The following is a 20,008-nucleotide window of genomic DNA, read 5'->3' on the forward strand; positions in this document are numbered from 1 at the left end:
TTGCATGAGAGAGAAATCAATAAGACTTTCTTTCCTTTTCATTTTATATCAGGGACCCAGAAAGCCAAGCAGAGGAGGAATCTCAGGAAGTGTTCAAACTAGCAAAAGAAATGCTACTTCAGGGACTGATGGATGAAAACTCCGGACTACAGTGAGTCGGCACACCGAGTATTGTGATGGGTCAGCTGAGATGCTTAAGTCTTGAATGCGTTTTTGTTTTGTTTTGTACAACAGATTTTTTTTTTTAGGGGTTTTTAGGCTATTAAGATATGTTAAGCAGTAAACGTAATAGTGACACCTTGCTCAAAAATTTCATGTTTGTTTCTGGAGATGATTATCTTGTTTTTCTTTCTTAATTGGAAGACATAGCTTTCCCTATTTCAAAGTTTCCAGTTACATTTCATGAAGAGGCTAGGGCAATATTACTATTAATCATGCTTATTATGGTAGTGCCTAAGGGCCAATCAAGCGTAGGCCGCCATTATGCAAACTGTACAAACACAAAGTCGGAGATGGTCCCTGCCCTGAAGAGCTTACAGTCTAAATAGACAAGAGAGACACAAGGTGGGGGAAGGGGTAGAACACATGTGATGGTGGCAAAAGTCGTGTTAGTTCCACAATTATTTTTGTGGAGTGTGGGGTTAGCTAGGAGGGGATACTCGTAGTAGAAAGAAAAGGAAAGGGAGGTGAGGGGGACAGGGCAGGGAAGATGAGAGTAAGATGGGCAGGTATGGAGTGAAGCTGAGGTGAAGAGGCTGTGAGGATGGAGGGGCACGGAAAGGGCTTGAGCAAATCAGTACAGGGCAGAGAAAGTTTGAGAACATTCTACAGTTTTGACTAGAATGCTCTGCTTTGACTGCTTCTGCTCCTGCCAGGTGGAGCCTCTGGCTGGCTTCTCTCTGCAGTTCTCTCCCAAAGCCACATGGTGGAAAGGCAGGGAGGCACCATCTGGGTTCTAGTGCCCCTAGACTGGGCAGGGGCTCCACTGCACATTTCTGAGACCAGGGCATGCTGGGGGAGAGATGGCTCTGCCTGGGCTACATTTTATCCCAACCCCAGTGCAGCAGTCCCAGCTTTGGCTGCTTCTGGTCCTACCTGCTGATTCAATGTCACTAACAATGATCAATTTGGAAAGTAAAAACAATATTATAAACTGTTTAAAGTACAGTAGAACCCTGTTTGTTTGTCCGGTTTAATTGGGATCGGGGCCAGATTAGATAATCAAAACTCTGGATAAACTGGACAATGGGAAAATACGATGCTGCAGCACCATCTAGTGGCCCCAGGAGAGATCACCTACTTCTGGCCCTGGAGTCCTGGTTGTTAGGTAAATGCAGAGAGCTGGTTAAGGGAGGGTTGGATAAACGGGGTTCTAGTGTATAAAATTAACAGAAGATTAACATTTTAAGAAGTGTTTGTATCCTATTCTCTTGCACTACATTTAGCTGAAATAGTGAGAATTTGAAAAAATGTTAAGGGCTTGTTCTAAAGCCTATTAAGTCAATGGGAGTTCTAAATCAGTAAGTCTCTTTAGTTTATATTAGACTTAATCCTATGTTAATATAACACAGTCCCTATGCCAGCACCTAAACTTTTGATCTATAAAGACGTAAGAAATTAGGTCCAGTTTTGGAAGATAGTATCATCATTAACTTTTATAATGCGGCACAATAGGAAAAAAGGTGTGTTTTATATACCTGTGCCCACAATTTCTTTTGTTTGCATGGACATGATTTCATAATCATAAGTAAAATTCCAATTTATGAAGTATAAAAATCCTTGTGACCTTACTAAAGTTTGTAATATCATTTAGATGAAATACAGATTGGGGGTGGAGAGTGGGAAATGAGATGATTAACATACACCAGTGTGGAATCGTTGGGGTAAAGAAATTAGTGGGGTAATATAGTCCTAATCCTAATCCTCCTTATATATTTTTTGCTATTCACTAGTTTTAAAAAAAAAAATGGAAGTTTTTTGAGTCAAGCATTGCGTAAGGCTATAGTGTTCCATTTATAGGTGTCCAAGTATGTTTTTCCTCTCTTTACAGATTGATTGTTAGAAATTTTTGGAGTGATGAAACTAGGTTACCTACAAATACCCTCGATCGTATGTTGGCTTTGTTAAATTCCTTGTACTCTACCAAGATAGAAACCCAATATTTGAGTTTAGTGACGAATTTTCTGCTTGAAATGACCAGCAAGAGCCCAGATTATTCCAGAAAAATGTTTGAGCATCCACTTTCTGAATGCAGATTTCAGGTGAATTGTAATATTTGTGTAATGCTATAGAACTATGCAGCAGTGTCCAGTTATCAATGTAGCAGTTACCTTTGTAGAAGTTAAATAGAGCTGAAGTAATGAAGAAGACTGAACGTGTGCTGTGTTCTACTTCAGTAACAGCTGAGGCAGTCATGGGTTATTCAAGTTCTTAGGAGTTTGATATTTATTTTGGGAGGATAACTTCATATTTTTAACGTGAACTTTTATTTTAAAAAAGTGAAGGTAAGAACTTACTTATAACTCAAGTGATAATTATATATGATGTATGCTAATTGTCAGAGATCCTTTTGTTAGATTATGTGTTATGTGCTAATTAAATAAATAAAAAGGGCACCTATAGCTTGGAAAGATAACTGAATAAATAAAGAATCAAATTGGGGGTTCTAGTGTTGTTACAGCAGAATAGCAGAATTGATACTAAATGACTGCTTTGTATTTGAACCAGGATCATGCAATGTTACTGAAATATGAACAGTTGTGATATGGTTCTGTATGTTAAGGAGACCAGTCAGTACTGAATTTAAAGTGATGTATTACATACTAGCCATTTTATCTCAATGGTTGAAAAAAGTTTCAGTTCCCTGTGCTCTTATTAATACCTTTTTGCATGTATAGGACTTCACTATTGATTCTAACTGGCGTTACCGAAGTACTGTTCTCACACCAATGTTTGTGGAGACTCAAGCTTCCCAAAGTGCCAAGAGGAATCGGTCACAAGAAGGATCCCTTTCAACTCCGGGGTCACTAGGTGGTCAAGTGAGGGCTACCCAACAGCAATATGAATTCACACCTACACAGAATATCAGTAAGTATAGATCAGCATGTTCTGGAGCTCTCCTGTTCCCCAAAGCAACAATTCTACTTTTCTTATTCCTTTTGTGTATGCTTTTTTTAAAAAGCAAAGGTATAAGTAAATGTGTATCATTTGTTTATGAAAACATCTAAACACTCTGGTCAGCTGTAAATTGAAGTACTGTATATACTCGATCATAAGCTGGTTCGTTTATACGCCCCCGCCCCAAGATGGATAAGTAAAAATGGAAAAAATGTGTGATCCATTCATAAGCCAACCCTATAATTCAGGGGGCATCAAACTTTGGCTCCCAGACCATCAGGATAAGCCGCTGGCAGGCTGAGATGGTTTGTTTACTTCGAGTGTCCGCAGGCACAAAGGTAAACCTAAGTAAACGAAAAGAAAAGGAGTACTAGTGGCACCTTAGAGACTAACAAAATAAATGTGTTAGTCTCTAAGGTGCCACTAGTACTCCTTTTCTTTTTGCGAATACAGACTAACACGGCTGCTACTCTGAAACCTGTCATTAAGTACACAAAGTGTCCCGGCATGCCAGCTGCTTACCCTGACGAGCCGGGACAGCAACTGGTGGGGAAATTTTTTGTGGGGGAGAAGCTGGGGGTCAGGGGAGTAACCCCTGTGACCATCCCCCCCACGTGACCCCCCAGCCCAGGACCCCCACATTCTCCCTATCCCATCCCTTCCCACCTTATCTGGGGAGGGCCAGACGGGGCAGCGTGGCCGCAGCATGTTCCAGCGGGCTGGGCTGGGCGGCATGACCACAGTGTGCTCCAGCGGCTGGCGCGGCCACAGCCTGCCCTGGTTGGCGGGCCCGAGCGGCACGGCTGCAGCCTGCCAGCCCTGGAGCTGCAGCTGCTTTGGAGGCTGGGAGGAGAGTAGCATGGCCAGAAGTGGAGAGACTCTGGCCCCGCCTCTTCCCTTCTGGCTCTGCTGGCTCTGCTGCCTCTCCTTGCTCTCTCTGTTGCGGGGAGGGGCTGTGTCCCACCTCTCCCTCTCTATACCCGTTCATAAGCCAACCCCCTCCTCTGGTGCTTCAATTTTTAACTAAAAATATTCGGCTTATGAATGAGTATATACGGTATGTTACTAATTTGTTCCAGTTCCAAAGTAGTAAGCCCTACACACTTAGTTTGCATTGATTGTTCTTATTTTTTTAAGCCTCATGTCCAATTAAAAAGATTGGCCTCCCAGCTGAACATTTTACTTCCTGTTGTTCTATTTAGGTGCAAAAATGCAGCATTCATTAGATAATAATTGGACTCTTCTTCTTTGCTTATGAACAACGTGCCTCAAGTGGCAAGTGACCAGGATTCATCACTGAATTTGGTCCACTGGTTGGATCATTAGCTTGCCCAGGCTGGGTACTGATGGGGACCAAGATGTGAATGCTGATTTCCCCCCATAATTGGACTATAAATATGGGAATTGTGCCCTTGTTTGGAAGGAAATTTTGTGCATGTTTTGACTTAAATGAAGTCACAAACTGATATTTCATATTTCTGCTTTTTACAGGTGGGAAAAACTCTTTTAACTGGCTAACAGGAAGCAGCATTGACACACTGGCAGAGTATACAGTCCCTTCATCATCCGAATCATTGTCCTCATCCATGCTGTTTGCTAGCAAGCGGAGTGAGAAATCACAGAGGGCAACCTTAAAACCACTGGGACCCAATTTTGGGAAGAAAAGGTTGGGTTTGCCAGGAGACGAGGTGGACAGCAAAGCTAAAGGTATCAATACCTTATTGATGGAATGCCAATGTTATTTATATATATAATTTTTTTTTTTTTTTTTTTTTTGTTAAAGAAAAACTGACTCTGTGTGCTAATGAAGTAGGTGGCAGAACATCATCTTTGGGATGTTGTAATGAAGGGACAATCTGGAAATTTTGCTTCCTGTCATATCTGATGTAAGGAGCATGTCAGATGTGAGTCCTTCAGTTTGAATGGGCTACTGTACCCTACTTAAATATATATAAATATAAATAAATATATCAAATGTGGCTGTTCATAATATAGGTGGTGTTTGAGTAGTGGAATTATTTAGGTGTCTACAAAATGGAATGTTGTTGGCTAAAATGATAGGGTAAGTAACACCTCCATTGTCTAAAACCAGCATTCCTTATTTATGTTTCTTGTTCTCTCCAAGATGACCAGAAGGGAAATGCCAGGGAAATCTATATTTCCTTGTATCTTCTAGATTTGTCTGAGTGTCTCCATAAATGAACCTAACAAGTAGTAAACATTAAAACAGTTACACCGGACCCTCTCTAGAATGCAGGATTTGGGATCCATGCGCAGTACCGCGTTATAACGAATTGCAATTAAAGTAATTAAATTTGGGATCCATGGCCGCGACCGCGTTTTATGTGAATTTGCGCTATATAGATATGCGTTTTAGCGAGGGTCCGGTGTATTTCTTTTTCAAATAATTTGAGTAGTGCCTCAGACATTTTTCAAATGGATTCCAATTTGGCAGCAGAATTAACTACTGTTCCTATAAATCAATCTCTGAAAATGAGCTTTCACTTATCCACTCCAGGTCTGAAAAACACTAGCATTGTTCTGGAATTGCTTAGAGGTTTTTTGTATGGTTAGTTAAAAATAAAGTGTGAGGCAGACAGCTCTGGAGTTTGACCCCTACAACATGGGCAGTGTACCTCATGCTGCCAGGTCAAGGTACTTCAACCCTGTTTCGAAAGGAACATACTCAAAGTAAGGCCATGTCTACACTACGAAAGTACTCGGATTTTACAGAAGTCGATTTTTGGGAACAGATTGTAAAAAGTCGAGAGCATGCGTCCACACTAAGCACATTAATTTGGCAGTGTGCGTCCACAGTACCGTGGCAAGCGTTGACATTCCAAACGGTGCACTGGTGATGCACCCACAGTTCCCACAGTCTCCGCTGCCCATTGGAATTCTGGGCTGAGCGCCCAATGCCTGATGGGGCCAAAAATTTGTTGCGGGTGGTTATGGGTAAATGTCGTCAGTCAACCCTCCCTCCCTTCCTCTGTGAAAGCAACGGCAGACAATCATTTCGCGCCCCTTTCCCTGGATTGCCTGAGCAGACGCCATAGCACGGCAAGCATGGAGCCCGTTCAGCTCACCGCAGCAGTTATGACCATTGTAAACACCTTGCGCATTATCGTGCAGTTTATGCAGAACCAGCACCTGAAAAACCAGGCGAGGAGGTGATGGCAGCATGGTGATGAGGACATGAACACAGATTTCTCTAAAACTGCAGTCCCTGGCAATTTGGAGATCATGATGTTACTGGGGCAGGCTCGTGCCGTGGAACGCCAATTCTGGGCCCGGGAAACAAGCACAGACTGGTGGGACCGCATAGTGTTACAGGTTTGGGGTGATTCCCAGTGGCTCTGAAACTTTCGCATGCGTAAGGGCACTTTCATGGAACTTTGTGACTTGCTTTCCCCTGCCCTGAAGCGCAAGAATACCAAGAAGAGAGCAGCCCTCACAGTTCACAAGCGAGTGGCAATAGTCCTGTGGAAGCTTGCAATGCCAGACAGCTACCGGTCAGTCAGGAATCAATTTGGAGTGGGCAATTCTATTGTGGGGGTTGCTGTGATGCAAAGTAGCCAACGCAATCATTGAGCTGCTGATATCAAAGATAGTGACTCTGGGAAATGTGCAGGTCGTAGTAGATGGCTTTGCTGCAATGGGATTCCCTAACTGTGGTGGGGCTATAGACGGAACGCATATCCCTATATTGGGACCGGACCACCAGGGCAGCCAGTACATAAACCGCAATGGTACTTTTTGGGTACTTTTCAATGGTGCTGCAAGCACTCGTGGATCACCAGGGATGTTTCACCAGCATTAACGTGGGATGGCCGGGAAAGGTTCATGACGCTCGCGTCTTCAGGAACTCTGGTCTGTTTAAATGGCTGCAGGAAGGGATTTGCTTCCCAGACCAGAAAATAACTGTTGAGGATGTTGAAATGCTATAGTTATCCTTGGGGACAGCCTACCCCTTAATGTCCTGGCTCATGAAGCCGTACACAGGCACCCTGGACAAAAGTAAGGAGCTGTTCAAGTATAGGCTGAGCAAGTGCAGAATGGTGGTAGAGTGTGCATTTGGACGTTTAAAGGGTCACTGGCGCAGTTTACTGACTTGCTCAGACCTCAGCGAAACCAGTATGCCCATTGTTATTGCTGCTTGCTGTGTGTTCCACAATTTCTGTGAGAGTAAGGGGGAGACGTTTATGGCGGGGTGGGAGGTTGAGGCAAATTGCCTGGCCGCTGAATGCACACAGCCAGACAGCAGAGCAGTTAGAAGAGCACAGCAGGAAGTGCTGCACATCAGAGAAGCTTTGAAAACCAGTTTCATGACTGGCCAGGTGTGTGACACTTCTGTTTGTTTCTCCTTGATGAAAACCCGCCCCCTTGGCTGCCTCTAAATTCCCTGTAAGCAACCCCCCCCCTTCGATCACAGCTTGCTTGCAAAGGAAATAAAGTCACTATCGTTGAAAAAACGTGTATTCTTTATTAATTGATTATAAAAATAGGGAGATAACTCACAAGGTAGCCCGGGTGGGGTGTGGGAGGAGGGAAGGAAAAGGCCACTTCAAAACTTGTTGAATGACAGCCTTCTGTTGCTTGGGCTGTCCACTGGGGTGGAGTGGTTGGGTGCCTGGAGCCTCCCACCCCGCGTTCTTGGGTGTCTCGGTGGGGAGGCTATGCAACTTGCGGAGGAGGGAGGGCGGTTAAACAGGGGCTGCAGCAGCGGTCTATGATCCTGCTGCTGTTCATGAAACTCCACCAGACGCCAGAGCATGTCCGTTCGATCCCATAGTAGCCCCAGTGTTGCATTATGCCTCCTCTGATTTTCCTGCCGCCACCGTTCATCGGCCGCTTTCCTGTACTCTGCTATTGTGTCCCTCCACACAGCTCTGTCAGTGCCGGACGACTGCATGAGCTCAGAGAACATTTCATCGTGTGTGCGTTTTTTTCGCTGCCTTATCTGAGATCGCCTTTGGGATGGAGGAGAGAGGCTTGAAACATTTGCAGCTGCTGGAGGAAAAAAAGGGAGTGAAATATTTAAAAAGATACATTTTACAGAAGAATGGCTGTACTCTTTCACGGTGAACAACACTATTCACATTACATAGCACACGTGATTTTGGTACAAGGTCGCATCTTGCATCTTACATTGAGTGCCTGCGGCTTTGGTGTGAGAGATCACACACGCAGGGCCAGGCAACAGAATTCGGCTTGCAGACGGCCACGGTAAGCCATAGTCTTTCGGCTTCTGCAACCTTCATAACAGCAGCACCCTCTCCCATACCAAGCAAAGCACATTGAGTTGGCCATTTAGTACTGCAGTTTTCCTGTTAACATGCAGCAGCAGAAACCAAACTAACTCCCCCCTCCTCCCCCCCCATCTCCCCCAATCCAATTCTCTGGGATTCTCTGGGATTATCGCTTTACCCCTCCCCCCATCACGTGGCTGATATCAGGGAAGATCCCTGCTAGCCAAACACGAACAGCTCAGCACCAATTCCCCCCCCTGCCCCCCCACTGCGTGGCTAACTGTGGGGAGGATTTCTTTTCAGCCACAGGTAAACAGCCACCTCTGAATGTCCCCTTAATCAAATTCCCCTATTTCAACCAGGTTACCATGAACAATATCACTCTCCTGAGGATAACCCAGAGAGAGAGAGAACAGATGTTGCTTGAATGCCAACAAACACCGGGACCATACGCTGCCAGGCTTTGTCATGCAATGATACCAGATTACTTGCTACTAGCATGGCATGGTAAAGTGTCGTTCCCTGGAGGACGGAATAAGGCTGCTGTCCCCAGAAACCCTCTGCAAAGGCTTTTAGAGGACCTCCAGGAGAGCTTCATGGAGATGTCCCTGGAGGATTTTCGCTCCATCCCCAGACGCATTAACAGACTTTTCCAGTAGCTATACTGGCCACGAATGCATCCCAAGTTCTCAGGGCTACTTAATCATTAAAAAACTCTTGCTTTTATAACATGTATTATATTTTAAAAGGTACACTCACCAGAGGTCCCTTCTCTGGCTTGATTGGGTTGGAAGGGTATTTCAGTCAGGGTGATAAAAAGATCCTGGCTGTCGGGGAGAACGGTGTGCTGTGTGCTCTCCTCAAGTTCGTCCTCCTTCTCCTCATCTTCCCCGTCCGCAAAATCCTCAGGCATGGCGTAGAGCACCCCATCATCGGAGTCCATAGACAGGGGTGGGGTAGTGGTGGCCCCCTCCTAGAATTGCGTGCAGCTCAGTGTAGAAGCGGCATGTCTGGGGCTCTGTCCCGGAGTGTCCATTTGATTCTTCGGTTTTCTGGTACGCTTGTCTGAGCTCCTTAAGTTTCACACGGCATTGTGTTGCGTCCCTACTATAGCCTCTGTCCCTCATGGCCTCGGAGATTTTTTGAAATGTTTTGGCATTTCGTCTTTTGGAACGTAGTTCTGATAGCACGGATTCGTCTCCCCATACAGCGATCAGATCCAGTACCTCCCGTTCGGTCCATGCTGGAGCTGTTTTTTGATTCTGCGACTGCATGGTAACCTGTGCTGATGAGCTCGCCTGGCCAAATAGGAAATGAGATTCAAAAGTTCCCAGGGCTTTTGCTGTACACCTGGCCAGTGCATCCGAGTTCAGAGTGCTGTCCAGAGCGGTCACAATGGTGCACTGTGGGATAGCTCCAGGAGGCCAATACCTTCAAATTGCATCCACATTAACCCTAATTCGAAACGGCAATGTCAATTTAGGGATCTGGGGCAAAAATTGGGGATTGGTCCTGCTTTGAGCAGGGGGTTGGACTAGATGACCTCCTGAGGTCCCTTCCAACCCTGGTATTCTATGATTCTACGATACTTAACACAGTGCTCAGGGATTTCAGCTTGTAGTAGGGGGAGCCTCAGTGCTGGTACACCATAGTGAATTCAGCTCAGCACCTGTAGCTAGACTCCTAATAGACCCAAAATTAGCTCTGATATTCCACAGTGGAGAGAGACAGAGGTGCAATTGATGGTTCAGGCCCTCACAAAGGGGCCCACACCACCAGGTACTAATACCTGTCTCCAACCTCTCTCAATTCACAGTTTGGGGGGAGGGATAGCTCAGTGGTTTGAGCATTGGCCTGCTAAACCCAGGGTTGTGAGTTCAATCCTTGAGGGGGCCATTTAGGGATCAGGGCAAAAATTGGGGATTGGTCCTCCTTTGAGCAGGGGGTTGGACTAGATGACCTCCTGAGGTCCCTTCCAACCCTGATATTCTATGATTCTATGAATTTGAGCGCTAATCCCCTCGTTGGGGAGGAGTACAGAAATCGGTTTTAAGAGCCCTTTATGTCGGGGGGGAAAAATGGCTTCGTTGTGTGGACGGGTGCAGGGTTAATTCGATTTAACGCTGCTAAATCTGACATAAACTCGTAGTGTAGACCAGGCCTAAGAAGAGGTAGTTCAGTTTCCATGCCAATCAATCCATAGTCTTCCTGTTGAGACTGCTAGCCGGGTGTCTGTTGTGATGGTGTAAGTTGTTTATGGGCACCTGTTTACTAAGATTTGGACTGAGATCACAGATTTATTTCATATAGGGCCCCACTGAACAACCATTGGAATGATTCTTTTCCATTACTGTCCTGGATTGGATTTGAACCATTGAGGCTTGAGATGGAAAACCATATAATCTATTACCAAATCTCTGAATCTTTTCAACTCTGTTGTTTACAGAAGCTGCAAACATGCTGAATGCTTTTCAGAACTTGGATAAAATACAATACTTGGCCTGAGGCGTTTACACTCTATTTATTACATAGACAGTAGTACAATTCACTCACAAATTTTTACATACTTACAGGTCAGACATAGAATGTACATTAGGAAGTGCTGATGAAAATTGATTGAAATAAGTTTAAGGTTGTCTTTAAAGGGGATAGCTATAAGGGTGGATACTCAAAATGTGTGTGTAAATTGTTGGTGCTTACTCATTATTTATTAGGTATAGATGAACGGGCAGAAATTCTAAGGTTGCGCAGGCGTTTCTTAAAGGACCAAGAGAAACTCAGCTTGATTTATGCAAGGAAAGGTGTTGCTGAACAGAAACGAGAAAAGGTTTGTTTGCTTCTTAATAGTTAGAGATTAAAATCTTTGACTGACAGGATGTGTTAGCTGTTTTTGAGAAGTCTGATATTTTACCTATAGAAGCATCATGTCATTGGAAAATTATGGTGTTGGGTACCATTGGAAGAACCTAGATAGGTTCTGTTACAGAGATGGTATCTGCAATTATGTTTTGCAAGTTTTATAATATATTATTTGTGTGTGTAATGCTGAGTGTGACTTAAACTTCTCCAGTAGGGAAAGCGCTGGGGGTATTTACTCCAATCTCCCATATTGTGTGGGGGTATTGGACTATGTGATTTTGTGCACCATTTGTATCACAACTCCTAGGAGCGATGGTGTTAAAAATGAAGGGCTATTCTTAACTCTAAATTCCTCAACTGTTGTGGTATACTGTGAAACTCTAAAATTACTTAAATGTTTCTTGTTTGCAGATGGCATAGTTTTCCAGTGTAGATGTCTTATTTAGGTGCGTAACGTTAATGTGTCCTGTTAATCGGGGTGATAACCACCCACAAGTCCCAGTATCTTCAGTGAGTTGAGGGTACTCCCTTTTTAGATGTCTAAATATGGATTTAAATTAACTATTTTTAGATACCTACACTGGAAAACTGGTCAGTTTCTGTACTCTACTCAAGATCTGCAGATACATGCAAACTTGATAACATGTCCAGTGAGCCCTGTTCTATAATGCATCTCTGACAGCATTCACCCTCAGGTACAGAACATGAAATGGCTGATGGAGTTACCTGAAATGTGTCAAACACAATGTCACAAATGTCACAAACACATAGTATGTGTTTGTACAGCATGTAGCACAATGGGGTCCTGATCCATGATGAGCTCCTAGGCACTATGAATAACAATATTTTAGCCTGTGTAAAATGTGATACTGGATTTCCTTCAGGGTTTATAGATTGCAGTTTACTATGTGTCAAGTCTTGACAAAATTATCTAAAATAATTTGTAGTAGCTGTTTATTTAACCCATTCACGTTAGATGTGTAATATTCACCTTTCTCACATTTTTGCAGACTCTGATAGGTTTAATGAGGGTCATGTTACTAAAAATTGAAAGCACTGTTGCCCAGGAACTGATACAGTTGGACAAGAAAGTACACATGGAGGACAAAGCCTCGCATCAATATTGTCATGTCTGATGGGGCAGCAGGAGTGAATAGATACCAGCCCAAAAAAATTTCTAGTGCTCTGGGAGCTTCACCAAAGCTCCAAAGCACCAAAGTTCCCCCATGACATATCTCTTGTAATCTTTTGAAAGAGTGATCCATTTAGAAGGAAGACGAGGCATAGAGCTGTGGAGGTAAAAAAGTCCAAAAGAGCAGGAGGAGGAAGAGGAAGGATTTGAGCAGAAGAAAAGAAATTGCAGTCTCGTCCCCTCACTAGCGTGCACACTCTTCCAAGACGTAGAAATGCAATTCCAGGTGGTCCGGATAGCAGTAGCAACATATATGTAATTTTTTTGCAGGAAATAGGGAGGAAGCAAACCCCAAGCCCTTTTTACTGTTAATCCACCCTCCTGCCCCCTTGCCAAAGCCCATCAGTATTTTCACTTGTATAAAAGGAAAAAGGCAGAGGCATCTGGAGAGAAAAGTAAATGTTTGTGTACATGAGAGAGTTGCACCTGTTTAGTTTAAGATGTAATTAAAAATGGATTTAGTTAAACTGGTGCAAAAGGCTGTTTGGACAATCCTATTTCATTTTAAAGCAGGTTTATTTCTGTTTAGCTTAAAATAATTAGGAATAAGTTTAAGCCAAAATGAAACAAGCCATTCTTAAAACAGAGTGAATCTACAGGTTTGCGTACTGGTTTAGGCAAATCGGTTAAAAAATTGGCTTAAGGTAAACTAATGCCACTTCTGTAGAAAAGGCCTAAGATACAGTGGTACTAAGGAAGGGTGAAAGTAGCTTTAGGCTTTGTTTTTTGTTTTGTTTTTTTACAGAATAATCATTTTGGTGTTTGGTTTTAACTCATTATGATTTCTGTAACTCTTTTTAGCCATTAACACTTATGAGAGTTTTTAAAGGAATTGTTAAACTTGATCACATTTATTATATCTCCTCCATTAAACCAGAAACAGATTTCACTGAGTAGGTATTATGTGATCTTTTGTCTCTACATGTAATCAAGGCTGCTTTTTTGCTGGCAATTGTTGCAGGAGATAAAATCTGAGCTGAAGATGAAGCATGATGCTCAGGTCACGCTGTACAGGAGTTACCGACAAGGAGACCTTCCTGATATCCAGATTGAATACAGCAGCTTAATCACTCCTCTGCAGGGTGTGGCACAGGTCTGTCTTCTGTTCACAAGTCACTAGCCAAATGTTCCAAAACTGTTCTCCGCCAGACAAATTGACTATGTAACAGCCAAGCTTTTTTCAAAATGATTAGTGATTTGGGGTGCCTCAGTTGTGGGGTAACCAAGTTGAAGCACCTTAAAGGAGCCAGGTTTTCAGATGGTGGGTGTTCAGTACTTTCTGAAAATCAGGCCCCTTTAAAGTATCCTAATCTGGGGAACCAAAAATGAAGAAAAGGGTATAGCTGGCCTTTTACTCTTTCCCAGTTGGAAATAGCAGCAGTTGTAGACTGGACTCCTCATCACTTTTGATGGTCAGGCTCTCACAGCATCTTTGGCCACCCTAGCCCACTCCCACCCCATCACAGCAGTATAGCTAGGAATAAGGGTACATAAGTCAGGCTTCATGAACAGTTTGCCTAAACTCCAGTCCCACTAAAGATCAGGGTGGGTTTAGGCTCTGTTACACTTGCAAATATCTACGTTCAATAATGTGTGTAAATCTGGGCTGATACTGTTCATCGCTATCTCTTTGCTCCATCCTCACACATGGATGACTTCCTATTCTGTCTTTTGAGCCAGCTGATCCCTTGTCCTGTCTCTTATGTCTTTGGGAGGGTTTTGGCTCTCTGCTCCCAAGTAGCAAGGTTTTTAGGAGAGATTGGGAAGGACACCTGGACGTAATTACTACCTCTCCTAGTCCTTTCAAATGGCATGGCTGGGTGGGATGTGAAGAATAGGATACATTCTGAGTCCTCAGTCCCTCCTATAGACAATGGTATACACACTCACTGAACAGGTTTAATAGAAAACTCCTTATTTCATACAGTAAAAGTACAGGGTCACACTTCACAAATGTTTTGAGTGAGTCATTTAAAAGATGCTGTATTACGTAGATCTTCCTCAAAATATCTAATATAGGTGAAGAAAACTAGTGGTCTCCTCTGACTGGCGCCCCCCCCCCCCTTCTTTCAAAAGTCTCGATGCTTCAAATTTGGGCCACTTTGTCTGGAATACAACGTACTTGGCGTGCAATGAGGACCTTCTTTTTAGCATTCTGAGTTACATTGTCTTAGTCACTTGTACTATGGCTGCATTGCTAATTTACAGAGAGATCCAGCGTTGGCCAAGCAGCTCTTCAGCTGTTTGTTTACTGGAATTTTGAAAGAAATTAACAAATTTAAGAATCCTTCTGAGAAAAACTGCATCACCCAAGAGCTGCTGCAAAACTTCAACCGCTTCCTCAGCACGACCGTGTCTTACTTCCCACCATTCATAGCCTGCATCCAGGTAAAACTTTCTATGTGGTGTGTCGTCTTTGTCTATCCTAACACTGATTAATTATGGTGTCACAACTAATTCCAGGAAGTGCATTTTAATCCTATTAGAGGGTTAAGCCAAAGAAAGAGATGGAACATAAATGGAGGCAAACAGTGAATGAAGATGGCAAAATAACTGTTCTGTAAAAGTGAGAATGATGTGACATAGCAAATCCTTCCTTCAGTTTTGTGTTCCATGTGTACTAAACAATAGATACCAGATATGTGACTTAGGCCAGAATGCCTTAAGGCAGCATTTCCCAAAATGTTGAAAGCTAAGTCCCTATTCAGGAAGATGAAACCAGTTGCTCTATAGCACCACCACATGTTAATTAAAGACCTGTCCATTTTAATGTAAACATTTTCTTCACTCTGCCTGGCTAGTTTCTCACATGTACGCCAGAGGAGACACATTGGGAAGTGCTGGTATAGATCTTCATAATGCTATACTTCCTTTCCTTTCTTACATAATTTGATGAGCAGCTGAAAATAATAGTGATGGCATTAAAGTATCATCACTTGGCAATTTGAAGTAGCACCCATTGAGGTAAATAGGGTGGATCACACCTCAGAGCTACTGTTTCAGGCTCTCTGCAAATTCAGGCATGCATTGCTACATCTGGTACATTGAGGTCACATTTTGAAGGGGTTTTTTCTGCAACCACAACAGAGATACTTGTTTTTAAATAAAAGTTCAGAGAATAATTGAGAAGTCTGGGCATCCCAGCTAATCTTTCAGACTCGGTCAGGGGCATGCACTTCACATTTTCCGAAATGCTGCATTAAGAAATACTTTGAGATGTAAGGCTCGCAGACATTGATAGCATTTGTTTTTTTTCCAGCAACTCTTATTCATTGCTTGCCAATGTCTTCAGTTTATTGCCTTACAATAATTACCAATGTAATGCAGACAGCTTCCTACTGAAGGGAAAGTTGTTCCCATTGACACTGATCCTCGACCCTTTCTCCTTTGCATCCTCTTTGATGTGTTTCCATATCACCAACACACAATTTTTAATAGCATGTCAGCTCCAGTTTTATGTTAATTTTCAAAGAGTCTAGTAAAATTTATGGTTATCCAAGTAATCACAGTAATAATTAAACACTTCTTATATACAAACCTCGCTATAGGTTAACATCTCTTCTCATTTGAGTTAATTTTGATCAATCCATTTGTAATTTATGAAACTCTGAAGTCACTACAAAATAACATGCCTTTAGAAAGGCAATTAGTTTAGCTTCAACTCTCTAGCACAAAAATTTGAAAAGCCTAATCTGTGGCAGCAGGTGTCATTCTTATTATGGTGAAACGCTGCTGTTCTGCAAATCATGTCTAGTGTCAACCCAGTTTTCTAAACTGTGATAACCTCACTTCCTAGCACTTAATATTTGAACATATGAAAAATTACAGCTTCCTGTTTACTTTCCTCTCTGCAGCTGCACATAAAGTTGAATGCTTTGGGAATTATTCTGTGCTTTCCAGGCCAGCATCTCACTATGGCTTTCTATTCATCATGTATTCCCTCTTGACTCTTTTTTTTTTTTTTTTTTGCTGGTTCCCAAGCTCAGTATTTTATTGTTACTTGCATTGAACTGTTCTCCCTGCCTGTTCTCCTCTATCAATATTGTTGTTGTATTTTGGCAGCTCACTGTATGAAATTTCAGAAAATTATGGAAAAATAAAAGTAAGATGAAGATACACAGCAACTAAATTGTGAGATTCTGCTTCTGCTGTTACTTTTTCACCTTTAAACTTAATAAAAAGCACAGGAATGGAGCTCAGAGAAGTCACCTGGTATTTCCACCAGCTGCTGCATAAATGTGGGGTTGGAAGTGAAAACAATTTAAAATTATTCATGAGAATGGCTTAATTTTTTTTAGATGTTTGGTTTGAAATATTTAGGTTTCAGAGTAGCAGCCATGTTAGTCTGTATTCGCAAAAAGAAAAGGAGTACTAGTGGCACCTTAGAGACTAACAAATTTATTTGAGCATAAGCTTTCGTGAGCTGCAACTCACTTCATTGGATGCATTCAGTGGAATAGTTATGTTCCCTAACATTCTAAGCCTGGCCTTGGCTTTATCTCTCATCCCAAGGCCTTCCTGCCAAAAATTAGGTAGGAAACGTGACATTCTTCTTCGAGAATGTGGGTGCTTCACTTTAGGTGTCTTGATGCCCTGCACTTGTAATGAGAGATTTGTGGTAGTAGATTTGTGGTAGCTGCCTCGTGCCGCTCCGAGTGGTTACATGGTGGTGCGTGCAGCCTTAGCCTCAAACAGGCTAAGCCTTGAGCCTTAGCCTCAAACAGGGTTTAACCTTGTTTTTCCTCTGAGACCGATTCAGGCGTGCCAGGCTCACCTGGTTTTAAACACTGCCTAACTTGTACGCTCTTCATACTGGTCTCTGACGGCCATGCTCAGTGTGTCCGCTGCCTCGGCGAGACACACGTTACTCAAAAGTGCCCACATTGCAGAAAACTGACGGCCAGGACCAGAAAAGCCAGGGATCTCCAACTGAAGTTCCTCATGATGGAGAAATCCCTCAGGCCAGCCTTCGACCCCACGTCCAGGTCGCACCCTGGTCAACGATCACCAGCAGCAGCCTGTGATAGGGGCTCTGCTCCAACAACAGCTGTCAAAGAGCCTGTTCTTAGACAGGTTCCAAAAAACAGTCGCAGACATTCCTGCATTGAGAGTTGACCAAAAGAAAGCAATTTCCTGATGAAGGATCTGCCCGAGGACCGACGGCACCGAGAGTTCCTGACAAGCTAAAGACCCTATGCGGGCATGGTCTAATGGAGTTTCACGTACTAAAGTGAAACCTTCCAACTCGGCACCCATAGAACCGAAAAAGGTCTCGGCACTGAGCGGTACAGTGGTGCCACCTGCCATGGCTAGCATCATTTGAGGCCTGAGGAAGTACCTGACCACTACTGCAAGGAGTTGTCATACCCGCCTACTTCAGGCTACGTTACCTCTTATTCTGGAGTACCTCCTGCACCTGAAACAGCAAGGCCTGGCAGTGTCGTCCATAAAGGTACACCTAGTGGATATCTCAGCTTTCCACCCCGGAGTCTTGGGACACTCTGTTTTCGCCATCCCCATGGTTGGCCAGTTTCTCAAGGGCTTGGACCAGCTACATCCCCAGATTAGACAGCCTGTTCCTGCATGGGACCTTAATTTGGTCCTCTCCAAATTAATGGGGCCCCTATTAGAGCCACTGGTGACTTGCTCCCTCCTCTACCTGTTGTGAAAGGTAGCCTTCCTAGTGCCTATTACATTAGCAAGAAGAGTGTCTGAATTGAAAGCCCTTACCTCGGACCCACCTTATACGGTTTTCCACAAAGACAAGATGCAGCTGAGACCTCCCCTGGCTTTTCTACCTAAAGTGTTGTTTCATTTCCATACCAGCAAAGACATATTCCTGCCTGGTTTTTTTTTTTAATCCAAAACTGCGTACCAGTAGTGTGAGCGTAGGCTGCACTCCTTGCATTACTGGTCTCACCTCAAATAATATCTTCCTGGATCACGTCCTATATCTGTGTTGCGAGCTGGCCAAGACACCAGCTTCAGCATTTACAGCACACTCCACAAGGGCATAGGCCTCATCGGTGGTATCCCTGGCCCAGGTCCCAGTGCAAAAAATTTTCAGGGCAGCAACTTTGTCCTCCATACATATGTTCACCTCTCGTTACGCCATCGTCCAGCATGCCAGAGATGATGCAGTCTTCGGCAGAACGGTGCTTCAATCCGAGATTCCGTAACTCTGACCCCACTGCCTTTGTAAGGCTTGGGAGTCATCTAATTGAATCGATATGAACAATCACTCGAAGAAGAAAAAATGGGTACTCCCCTTCTCATAACTGTTGTTCTTTGAGATGTGTTGCTCATATCCTATCTGCCTTTCCCTCTGTTGGAGTATCCGGCAAGAAGGAACTTAGGCAGTGCTGGGTTGGCAGGTTCTTGTATTGGGCGCCATGAAGGCACCACTCCAGGGGGCTCTACAGCCAACCCGACGGGTGCTGCTAGGGGAAAAACTTTCCAATGACTGTGCATGCAACGCATGCACACCTAATTGGAATCGATATCAGCAACACATCTCAAAGAACAACAGTTATGAGAAGGTGAGTAGCCATTTTTTACTGAACAGTCGGAGACTAAGCACAAGAAAGACCTGTATCCATAAGTGGAAACGATTTTGCACCTGGTGCAGCACAAGAAAAACAGATCGTACCACAGTCGTCACCCCACCTTGTTATCCTTGGAACTTCTTCTTTGTTGCCCTTATCCATGAAGGTGACCTTCCTCATTGCCATCACGTCCGCAAGACGAGTGGGAGAATTAGGTGCCCTAATGGCACACCCACCTTATACAACATTCTTTAAAGATAAAGTAATCCTGCGATCACATCCAAAGTTCGTACGCAAGATCGCCTCTCCTTTCATTTAAATCAATCCATTTACTTATCTGTATTTTTTCCAAAGCCACATGCGGACAGAAGGGAGGTCTCACTCCACATGCTGGATGTTCGCAGAACATTAGATTTCTACATTTGAAAGAACAAAAACATTTAGAAAATCACCTAGACTATTTGTTTCCATAACAGAATGTTCAATGGGTCAAACCATTTCAAAACGGAGACTGTCCAAATGGATATCTGGATATATCCATTTGTGCTACCAAAACAACCTACAATCTCCACTGGGAGTTCGTGCACACACCACCAGAGCGCTGGTAGCATCTGTAGCCTATCACTGACATTTTCAAAGCTGCTACCTGGGCATCAGTCCATACTTTCACTAAACACTATGCTTTAGTACAACTGTTAGCATCAGATGCTCACTTTGGACTTACGGTGTTATCTGCTGTCGATAGACCAACCCCAAAGCCCCTCCCCTCCACTGAGGGGCACTGCTCAACAGTCACCTAAAGTGGAGCACCCCTGGGGGCATTCCTCAAAGAAGAAGACAAGGTTACTCATCTTGTGCAGTAACTGAGGTTCTTCTAGATGGGTGTCCCTGTGCGTGCTCCACTACCCTTCCCCCTCCCCTCTACTTCGGAGTTTGAGGCCAATTCTCTGAGGCAGAGAGAAAACAGGAGGATAGTTGGCTGCGCACTGCTATGTAAAAGCTTGATGTGGCACGAGATGGCTACAGTGCGTGCACTGCCCAACCAC

The 20,008-nt window shown here is 43.7% G+C and overlaps 1 protein-coding gene across 1 annotated transcript in view; it reads left to right on the forward strand.

The window, feature by feature from the left end:
• PRKDC (protein kinase, DNA-activated, catalytic subunit) overlaps nucleotides 1-20,008 on the forward strand; it is a 160,243-nt gene that overhangs the window by 97,991 nt on the left and 42,244 nt on the right. The window contains exons 56-62 of the mRNA XM_077810300.1: nucleotides 53-151; nucleotides 2,051-2,261; nucleotides 2,898-3,087; nucleotides 4,609-4,824; nucleotides 11,081-11,193; nucleotides 13,379-13,510; nucleotides 14,626-14,805. Coding sequence (XP_077666426.1) covers nucleotides 53-151; nucleotides 2,051-2,261; nucleotides 2,898-3,087; nucleotides 4,609-4,824; nucleotides 11,081-11,193; nucleotides 13,379-13,510; nucleotides 14,626-14,805 — 1,141 coding nt within the window. The remainder of the gene's footprint in view (nucleotides 1-52; nucleotides 152-2,050; nucleotides 2,262-2,897; nucleotides 3,088-4,608; nucleotides 4,825-11,080; nucleotides 11,194-13,378; nucleotides 13,511-14,625; nucleotides 14,806-20,008) is intronic.

Source organism: Eretmochelys imbricata, chromosome 2, assembly GCF_965152235.1.
Source record: "Eretmochelys imbricata isolate rEreImb1 chromosome 2, rEreImb1.hap1, whole genome shotgun sequence".
NCBI classification, from domain to species: Eukaryota; Metazoa; Chordata; order Testudines; family Cheloniidae; genus Eretmochelys; species Eretmochelys imbricata.